The 10,140-nt window shown below is 44.4% G+C and overlaps 1 protein-coding gene across 1 annotated transcript; it reads left to right on the top strand.

The window, feature by feature from the left end:
* Positions 1-7,838: 7,838 nt before the first annotated feature.
* Positions 7,839-9,940, top strand: LOC109933984 (transcription factor HES-3-like). The gene is made up of 4 exons (XM_048615015.1): positions 7,839-7,910; positions 8,026-8,121; positions 8,298-8,379; positions 9,432-9,940. The coding sequence occupies exons 1-4, from the start codon at positions 7,839-7,841 to the stop codon at positions 9,938-9,940; spliced, it is 759 nt and encodes a 252-aa protein (XP_048470972.1).
* Positions 9,941-10,140: the final 200 nt, after the last annotated feature.

Raw genomic sequence — 10,140 nt, 5'->3', positions numbered from 1 at the left:
AATGCCAGAGTCTTTATCTTTAGATAATGGGCCCAAAACTGTCCACAATATTCCAGCTGTGGCCTGACTAGGGTGGTGAAACCTCTCTACTTCTATATTCCATTCCCTTTGAAATAAAGGCCAACATTCCATTTGCCTTCTCTATTACTTACTGAACATGGATGCTAGCTTTTCATGGACAAGGTCTCCTAAATCCTTCTGTTCTATCACTTACTGCAGTGTTTCTCCAGTTAAACGATAATCAGCTCCTCTATACTTCCTGCCAAAGTGTACAATGTGATGACGCTGTCACTTTAAAAAAAAAAAATTTGTCCTTGGATTTTTTTGAAGAGAGGTTGTAAAGGCAGAGGTGTAGAAGAGTCTAGGCAGTAACAGTTTAACAATGGAAGGGGGATGGCCAGTTCTCCCAGTTCAGGTTTTTTTCCAGTGTTTTTAGCTGTAGCAATTACAAAATGTTTTGAGTGCTAGAAGTGTTGCAAGCTTCAATAAGGATTCCTCTGACTTTCTCTGAAATCTCTCTCTGGATGTCGTTCCTTCCTGCCTGTAAGAATCTGTGTTTGAATTTAACTTTTTGCCAAAGGGGCGTGTTAATGGGATATTACTATATTGCAACAGTTAATTAGTTAAGTTGCTGTATTGGGTCAGGTAGGTTTTCCAATAGTTAAGTTATTCTAAATTCCATTTTCCTTTGTTCATGTTTCAAATGTAGAGGTTAAATTTTGTTTTGCTTAAAGCTGAGTGGTTTGACCAGTTGCATCACACCTGGAACACCCACTTCACATTTGCCTTAAAGTAAGAAAAGGTTAGGGTCTAGGCTACCTTCTTAAATATTTTGAGAGGGTCTGGCCTGGTCCATAATAGTAACCACACATTTCCCACATTATATTCCATTTGCCAAGTTTTTGCCCATTCACTTAACCTGTCTGTATCTCACTGCAGACTCTTTGACATTCTCCACTTGCCTTCCCGTCTGTTTTGTATAATCCACAAACATGGTTATAATACATTGACTTTACTCATTTAAGTCATTAAAGTCCCACTTTTCCCAAATCCCTGTGTATCAGGGTGTGAGCTTTATTGGAGAGCGTGGGGGTTGGGTGGACAGAATTCGTGTGTCTATTTTTAAACTTTTTAAAATTTAACCTATTTTTCGAATCAACCCATTCAGAGATGTTATTACAAACCTCTGGAACAGGTGGACTTCAACCCAGGTTTCCTCATGCAGAGCTATGGCCACAAGAGGGCCCAACTTCGACTTTCACCGTCTACCATGGTGTGGTTTGAATCCATATCACCAGAACATCAGCCTGAGGTTCTGGATTACTAGTCCCGTGATTTTACCACTGCCTCCCTCCCTTGAGTGTGTCTATTAATGCAACGTTGCGCTAATTCAGTATCTGTGGATTAAGATTGTAAATTGACTTCCGCTTCCTGTTTCTGCTCCTCTGAAATTCACTCGCTGAAACTTATTTTGCCCACGGTATTCTCTGACTGCTATCATTACCTGAACCCGCTGTGAAAAGTCAAAAGAACAATTAAGGGAAGTTTACAGCGTGAGGATTCCCCCATTCATTCTCTTGATCGGTTGTTTCCAGCCGCTCTCCTGCCGAGAACAGCTGCTTTCTCCAGGCTGGGAGGGGGATCGACTTAAAGGTGGAACCAGTCCCCATTCATTCACCGCTGCATCTGAATAGCGACAGCAACGAGCTCCATGACAAATTTTGGGGCTCAGGTCTTTCTTTGTAACACAATTAACAATCATTAAACCACACGGCTCTTTACCAATCCCATTGTATCAGGCAGCTCCTGTGTCCCTGCGGAAGGCGGTCGGACAAAGGCTAAGGAAACATTATGTACAGCAGTAGTTCGGCAGAAACACATTATTCTAGGGATTGAATCGCTAGGTTTGTATATCTGAATAGGTTTTTTTTTCCCCTGTTCCAAAAGAAAATCTATGTGAATCCCAAAATCGGTAACACAATGAGAGAAGACGAGGGCAAGAGATCTAATGACCTGAACCAGTGGAAAGCACATTCAGCAGAAATTTCCACGAGGTTTCCATGTGTATGTGAACGGAATAAAATTCTAGGAGAAGGAACATCAGACTGGCACTTGGGACCATAAGATATAGGAGCAGAATTAGGCCATTCGGTCCACTGAGTCTACTCCATCATTCGATCATGGCTGATATGTTTCTCAAAGCCATACTCCCGTTAACCCTTCATCTCCTTATTAATCAAGAACCTATCTAACTCTATCTTAGTTGACTTGGCTTCCACAGCTTTCTGTGGCAATGAGTTCCACAGAGTCACCATTCTCTAGCTGAAGAAATTCTCATCTCAGTTCTAAAAGGGTCGTCCCTTCACCCTGAAGCTGTGGCCGCTGGTCCTCGTCTCTCTTACTAGTGGGAACATATTCCCCACATGCACTCTATCCAAGCCTCTCAGTATCCTGTAAGTTTCAATCAGATTTCCACCCCCCTCCCCGCCTCATCGTGCTAAACTCCATTAGGTACAGACCCAAAGACCTCAACCCTTGTCATGTGACAAGCCCTTCATCCCCAGGATCATTGTTCAGGGACAGCTCCTTTTTAAAAAACAAGTACAGTCACGAAGAGCCGAACCTGCTGTATTGCTTGATTTCATAAAAGCTAAAAGTGTCCCAGTTTGTGTTGAAAGCCTTGCCTAGTTGTATATTTACCAAAGTTTGTGTTATCAAGGGAGCGTGTGCACTGGGTGAGAAGGGAAACATTGACCTGTTCAGCACTGTGCGGAATGTGGGCAGTGAGAGACGGTCCTAACGGGACAGTGAGTGCACAGAGACTAGGGACAGCCAGTGAAACGTTATTCTGTTCCCGGGTAGCTCACATAACCCCCTCCCTTAAACACCTCCCACCCCCCTTATCCCACCTTTCCCCATCCCAACATTTGTTTGTCTCTTTTGTCGCCTCCGGCAGATGTTTCCCACATCAGTCCACAACAATTGGCAGCAGCTCATGTTTCACAATAAAGGCTGGCTGCTTTTTTTAAACAAAAAGACAATGAAGTGTTTGTCCCGGGCGGTGGCTATAAACTCACTGCTGCCTCTTCACAAACTCCTTTCAACTCTTTCGCCTGAACTCAATGGGATGTTAATGCGGCTCATTGGGGCATTCTCGGCTATTCATTCGTCCCTCCAGCTTTTATGTCTCAAATCAAACTCGAGTGACTTAAACAAGCTCCAGAAGAGTCCATCGAGGTTGTGTTTGGTCTTGAGTTCTCTCAAAGGCCTGTCGCGTGCCAAAATCCCCCTTTCAACCTGCTCCCAAAACTGGCTGCAGATTGCAGCATCTTTTGCTGCAGGATCCAATCGAGTTCTCAGGGATGCTCCCACTTTGATTGTGCGCCCGGAGCAGGCGGCTTCTCTCTCCCTGTCTCTGTCGGCGAGTTGGGGCTCGGGGGGATTTCAATGAGACGGAGGCGTTTCCGCGATTTTCCTCGCTGTGAGGAGTCGTCCTGGCTGAAGGCTGCTGTGTCAGGGAATGGATCCCATTGAATATGATAAACAGGAGGCCCCAGGGATTCGCTCCAACTCAGCAAATTGCTCCTTTTATGCTTTTTTTTTGGTCTTTTGAAGTGGTTATAAAGTAAAAGTGTTGATCAGATTGGATTCAAACTGGGAGAGAAATTGAGTCAAGATTGCAGCAAAAAATAAATGACAGAGAATGTTAAACTGGGTGGGGGGGGCGCAAGTATAATGTTGGGAAATGTAATCTTCAGCGGCGGAAAACTGGCTTCCTTCAAACATTTGTTGAGAAGCAGTTTAAATCCCACGGTAGCAGGACAGCCTGCTCCCTCCGCCCATCTCCAGGACAGGGTTAGGTTTAACCTCTACATTTCTAACTTGTGCAAAACGGCCTCAAGATCTCCTCTGCACTGTTCGCCTCATTCTGCATGATCTACTTCAGAAACCTCAGTCTCAATGCACCCCCCTCCCCTTGGCCCTTATACACTGCCTCTTACCCCTCTCCCGATGCCCACTCAGAAACCTCAGACAGATTTACATGGAAGTTCCGCCCATGTGAATCGTACCGGTCTATAAGACCCACTACAGCTTCCTTCCACTCAGCCATCCCCATCAGCGGGCCTTCCCAATCCTTTCCCCTTCATTTGCTTCCCTCGTTTCCCCTTCAATGTCTCTATGCGCTTGGCCTGAGTCAAGCCCCCTTAATGTAGCAGCGAGACCAACATTCTCACGACTCTTTGGGTGAGGAGGTCGTCTCCTCGTCCTTTTCTTGCTGACCATGGCCTTGGTCTCTCCCACAACTTTATGTCTACTCCACCAAATTCTTTCAGCATTTTCAAGACAATCATGAGGACTTTGCCAGCGAAAAGACGGTTCAGAGTTGGATGAACACAGCAGGCCAAGCAGCATCAGAGGAGCAGGAAGGCTGACGTTTTCTGAAGAAAGGTCTAGGCCCAAAACGTCAGCTTTCCTGCGCCTCTGATACTGCTTGGCCTGCTGTGTTCATCCAGCTCTGCACCTTGTTATCTCAGATTGACCAGCATCTGCAGTTCCTGCTATCTCTGAAAAGACGGTTCAGTTTTTTTTTGTAATGGATTAAGGTTTGTTTTACATATATATATAGCATTCTAGTGAATCTCCTGCGCACCTTTCACGGTGCATCGTTTGAAGTATAAAGACCAAGACTTCAAGCGCTATTTTTTGGTTGTCTCAAAGGCCCTGCCCTTTTCCGCTTCTCTTTCACGTACCACATGGCAGCTCGCCAGATCGACTCCGCAATCCACATGGAAACACGGTGCTTTCAGTCAACGTGCGGAGGGTGTGCCCCAGAGAACTGGCGGCAGGGTTATGGTATCACAGTGATAAAGAATCCAGCTGAGGGGCCTGCAGAATAACAACGACGTCGGTTCCCAAAGGCCTTGCATCCAACAGTGACATGGCCTTTTGGTTTGACCTTGCTCATCGAGCAAATATGAAATGCCCCAGCATTATAAACAAAGCCTATTATTGCATGTGAAATAGACACAGGAATAGTTTACTAGAATACAACCGCCTGAAAAGGCGATGGAAGCAAATCGAACAGTAATTGGACATACCCTTAAAAAGGTAGCCAATGGCAGGATTCTAGGGAAAGAGTGAGAGGAATTGGAGCGCTCCTTCAAAGAGCTAATACACGTGCGATGGGCTGAAGGGTTTACAGTGCTGCTAGATTATATGAATAATGGGCCATAAACGATGGGGTTTTTTGCTGTAATGGAAAAAAAAGTTTTTTTTTTACCCGTTGTATGTATTCTATCGAAACAAAACAGAAATTGCTGGAAAAACACTGCAGCATCTGTGGACAGAAATCAGAGTTAACGTTTCGGGTCCAGTGACCTTTCTTCAGAACTGAAGAATATTCCCATCGAATATTGAACGGACGGGAATAGGTTGAACTGTTAGCTTTACTGTTTAAGGGTTTGTGTCTAAGTGAACAGATTCGCTTCCCTTAATAACTAATATTACCAACGAGAAACGAGAATGTTGTAACGTTCTGAGTTCAAAATTACGTGACTTTTTAATTTGAAAAAAGCAATTAAATTTCCCATATAAATATTCCCCATTTGTACTGATTTAATAGGGCGACGTGATTTTTGAATGCCTGAATTTGGCTTCTAGGACAATCCCATCTCCCAGCGAATCCCTGGAGTCCACTTTCTGGTTGTTCAGACCATTCGTCATGTCCCCCCACCCATCTCTCTTTCTCCCTTTCACTTTATCGAAAACAGGAGCTTTACATTCCCAGAAAGATCAGGCTTTTCTATTGTTTGGAGAGTTTATCTCGTGGGAATCGATTTCGGAATAAGTGTCCGGTCATTTAAGAGTGAATTAAGGAGACATTCCTACACTCAGCAAATTCTGACTGTTTGACATTCTCTCTCTCTCAGAAGATACATAATTCTTGATTATATTCCACATCGAGATTGGTAGACTTTGGGCATTGGGATTATGGGATCGGGTATGGGCAGGCAAATGGAAGTCAGGGGAGAATTGACCACGATCTTACTGACTGGCAGGTCAGGAGCGAGGGCCGCAAGGTGTCCTCTTGCTTATGTTCATTTGTGGCAATGTTGTCACTTCGCACGGTTCTGAACTTTCTCTGTTACAGCGAAAGTCCCCAGTCTCACTGCTGTAAAACAAAACAGCATTCCTTCCCCTAACAGGACCTCGCAACACTCATTCCCCTTCCTCGTTCAATCATTAATCACAGTAAAAGTCAAACACCAAACTTTAACGGAGGGGAATCTTCCTTAAAAAGGCGTTTCTGCCCCTAGGTGCGAGTTCATAACTGGGTTTAGCAGTGAAACAAGATTGTGTAGACGATGGCCTAGTGGTATTAACGCTAGGCTATACATCCAGGCAATGTTCTTGGGACTTGGGTGGAATCCCACCATATAGTGTATTTTATATTCAATAGTAATGACTCAAATGATTCAATAACAAACATAAGCTTAATGGTGACCATGAAACCATTGTCAATTGTTGGGAAAACCCCATCTGGTTCACTGATGCCCTGGTCTGATCTACAAGTGAGTCCAGACCCACTTCAATCTAGTTGACTCTTTACTGCCCTCTGGGCAGTAACAATAAATATTGGTCCGGCCAGTGACGTCCACATCTAATGAATAAAAAAAAGTTGTTTGATCATTGTCACCGTTTTCCCAAATTGAGGTGCTATATAAATGCAATGTTTGAATCCAATTTATTTAAAGAGCAAGTGAACTCCTTCGAAACACACAGAGTACATACAGATAAGTGTCACAATTACCAGCACCGGTCAATCGAATAGAAAGTTGTTTTAAAAATCTTTCTATCCTCCACCAGTCCTTGAGTTTCTGCGAGGGGTGGCGGGATAACAAGAGCTGTGTTCCGGGATTGTCTGCCTGCTGCAGATTGCTGCTGGGAGTTTGGTGGCGGTAAGGTCAGCAGGGGAGCTGGAGGCTGCTGAGAGATTCTGGGCAGAAAATTGTGATTGTGTCAGAACATGGAGATGATTAACACGGTGCTGGCTTTGAGAACAGAGCGTGAAACGGATTTGGGATTTACCAGAGAGCGAGAAATGAGAATTGAATAGCACCCCCACTATGACATTGGCCGCTAGCTCCTTCAGCGAGCGCCCTGTCAGCCACACACACATACACACACACACACACACACTGAGCAGCGGCAATGTTCCGCTTCATTTTCCGCTGGGCCAGGGACATGGCCGCACAAGATGCATCTCACGGTGCATTTCGATTGTGAGTGAATAAATTAAACTGTAAAACATTAGACATGAATGCTTAGAAATCGACCAATAGTTTATTAGTGAATATAATAAAATTAGTACCAGATAATCCTCAACAAGAATCCTTTGTGTTTCAATCAAACCATTTTCTATCTATTTCCGAAGTGTGGACGTTACTGTCCAAATCTCCTCCATCCTTTCCTTCTGCGCGCTTATATTAATATTTGACCTTTTTTTTAGCTTTGTTGGACCTGAGTTGATAAAATGATTCCTTTCATTTTCCTAAAAAGCAACATGTAATCATTCACTCGACCAACTGACAATGGAAGATCAGCTCTGTGTTTCAAATTCAGTGCAGGGGAATAATAAGAACCTTTCTCTTCCCTTTTACAATGGTCGCTTATAACAGGAGCTAGCGACTGCTTTTGCGGGCGGTAAGTCACTGCATTCAGATGCAAAGTGGTGTTGCTGTATAAAACCCTGGAGATGCTCAGTACAGCAGAATATCCTCACGGCCAAGCCCTCAAGCCTCTCAAAAATAAAAACCCTCTCTAAGCCAGATAGTGAAATGAAAAATATCACCAAGCCAGTGGAACGGTTTCAGTCCCCTCTCAGCACACAAGCGTGCATTTACAGAAAGGTGCGTGTGACATTGACAGCAATAGAATTGCAAGACTTTTTTGCCCTCTTCCTAAAATAGTGTTTGAATTGTGGAAAGTACAACGTAGTTAGACCTGTTTATTTTCTATCTCTAGGTTTCAAAACCTTTGATGGAGAAAAAAAGAAGAGCTCGGATCAACGAATGCCTGGAGCAGCTGAAGTCTCTACTGGAGGAACATTACTCCAACAACGTGAGACTTCAGTGTTCACTAATGAGAAATTCTAAACGCCACCAAACGTTGTTTTCTCGTCGTCATCCCGTGAGGGCGATGTTTTGAGATATGCTTTGTAGAAATGTGTTCACCTCTCATCTCCTTACCCTCTCTGGTGATTTTATCTCAATCAGGTTTCCATTTCTCCCCAACAGATCAGGAAACGGAAACTAGAAAAGGCCGATATTTTGGAATTAACAGTGAAACATCTGCGGGATTTGCAAGGTGCGCGCAAAGGTGAGTAGTAACTTTCACTAAAATCATCCAGTGGTATGGGGGGTGGGGAGAGGGGGGCGGTGAAGGGGTGGGGGGAGGGTGAGTGCTATCATTGTTAGTTTCATTTTCCCCCTCAAGATGATATATTTTGAAAGGGATTTTCCATCCCGTTTTCCAAAATGTTTATGCTGTTGCTTGATAACAGTTACAATTATTCCTGATAACAAACTTAGGATCGGGAAAAGGCCCTTTGGCCCTTCGAGTCTGTCTCACTGTGTAATTAGACATGCTGATTTGTAGCTTACCTTAGCTCCACATCCCGAATAACGTTAGCTGCCGAAATTCAACCTTGCAGCTTTATTACCATATGGAACCAGATGAGAGCGAGTGTGTTCTAGATGTCTAGATTAAGCGCTTTGCTGATGGCGGGAATGATTTAATATATTTCTCGGAGCTGATTAACCATGTTCATATGGGAGATGTGTCTGTTACACCGTAATCCAGCGCAGCTTGGTGTTTGAACAGTGGGTTTATAACTTTAAATTCGACCTCCCCAAGCTGCACCTAATGATCAGATGTGGCCGCGTGAGGAGAGGTCGAGCTCCCTGCAGAAACATGGGAAGGTTATGACTAAAGTGTAATTTACTGGCGCATCTCAGATAATAAGTTGCATTAAAAGTGAAGTTGCATAAGTACACGAGAAATAAAAAAGGCAGATGTAATGATGGAAGGATTTGTTAAGGTAGGAACAGGCTCGTCGAGCCGAATGGCCTAGTTCTGCCCTTGAAACGCATATGAAATACAAAATAAAAATAAAAATAGACAAGTGCTATCTGGAAGGATGTGGATTAATGTGTTCCGAGTGTATACGCTTCCTCGGTTCCGAGAGACCCAATAGGTTGGAATGTAGAAAGATTGAATAGGTAGGGAATACACGAGCTTTTACAAAAATAGAACAATTCGATATAAAACCTAAATATCAGCAGTGAGGCGATGTGTTGAAAAGACTCAGGAACTGATGAGCAAAGATTTGCTCCCATGTAACTGATATTGAATGTATTTGGGATTTTAAGGAGTTCTGATGCTGACCCAGGAAGGAGTGGCCGAATACCAAGCTGGATTCCGGAGCTGCTTGAACGGGGTCAGCCAATATCTGCTCCGAAGCAAAAGCACAGACGAGCATTTGCGCCTGGGAGTGCTGAACCACTTGGTTAACGCCTTCCCTGTTTTCTCCGGCTCCCGTTTCAGCACCGCGGACAGCGGCTGCAGGGTCGAAGCTGTGCCGTCGCCCCGGGCTCAGGCCGCCCACTTCCAAGTGGTCACCCCGCCGCCGGGCGAGCTCTCTCCTGCCTTCACCCGGGTGAATAGCCCTGCCAAGCCCACCTCTCCTCCCCACTTAGCTAGAAACAGCAGCCAGAAGAGGCCAGTGGATGAGATCAGATCGGATGATAAGGAAACGGACAAGATTTCCAATTCGGAGCCAGCAAGAGTCCAACAGTTACCATCTCTTATTCCTCAGAGTGAACGGCCCGCTGACAATGTACTTTCCCCTGATTCAGAAACTCTCTGGCGGCCTTGGTAGCGACTGTGATGTGCACAGTGCAGTGCCGTCTCTAACATCTGACACAGTTTTGTGTATTTAAGATGTTGTGTAAATGTGTTGTACAAAATGAGCTTGAAATTTTATTTCTATATTGAGAAACAATAAAGCTTGTAATGTTTAGACATTGTCTCAAAGTTTTGTCTGTGCGTGAACAAGGCTGGGCTTTCCGTGGAGTTAGT

The sequence above is a fragment of the Rhincodon typus genome, chromosome 31 (genome assembly GCF_021869965.1).
Source record: "Rhincodon typus isolate 14 chromosome 31, sRhiTyp1.1, whole genome shotgun sequence".
Taxonomy (NCBI): Eukaryota; Metazoa; Chordata; class Chondrichthyes; order Orectolobiformes; family Rhincodontidae; genus Rhincodon; species Rhincodon typus.
Note: the sequence above shows the minus strand (reverse complement) of the source record. Positions and strands in the feature narration are given on the sequence as shown.

What these genes read in the sequence shown, in the direction of transcription:
- LOC109933984 (XM_048615015.1), top strand. Translation starts at nt 7,839, where the DNA reads ATGAAAAATATCACCAAGCCAGTGGAACGGTTTCAGTCCCCTCTCAGC. An exon ending in AAGCGTGCATTTACAGAAAG is followed by an intron (nt 7,911 to 8,025) that starts GTGCGTGTGACA and finishes TTCTATCTCTAG; the next exon opens with GTTTCAAAACCTTTGATGGA. An exon ending in TTTGCAAGGTGCGCGCAAAG is followed by an intron (nt 8,380 to 9,431) that starts GTGAGTAGTAAC and finishes TGGGATTTTAAG; the next exon opens with GAGTTCTGATGCTGACCCAG.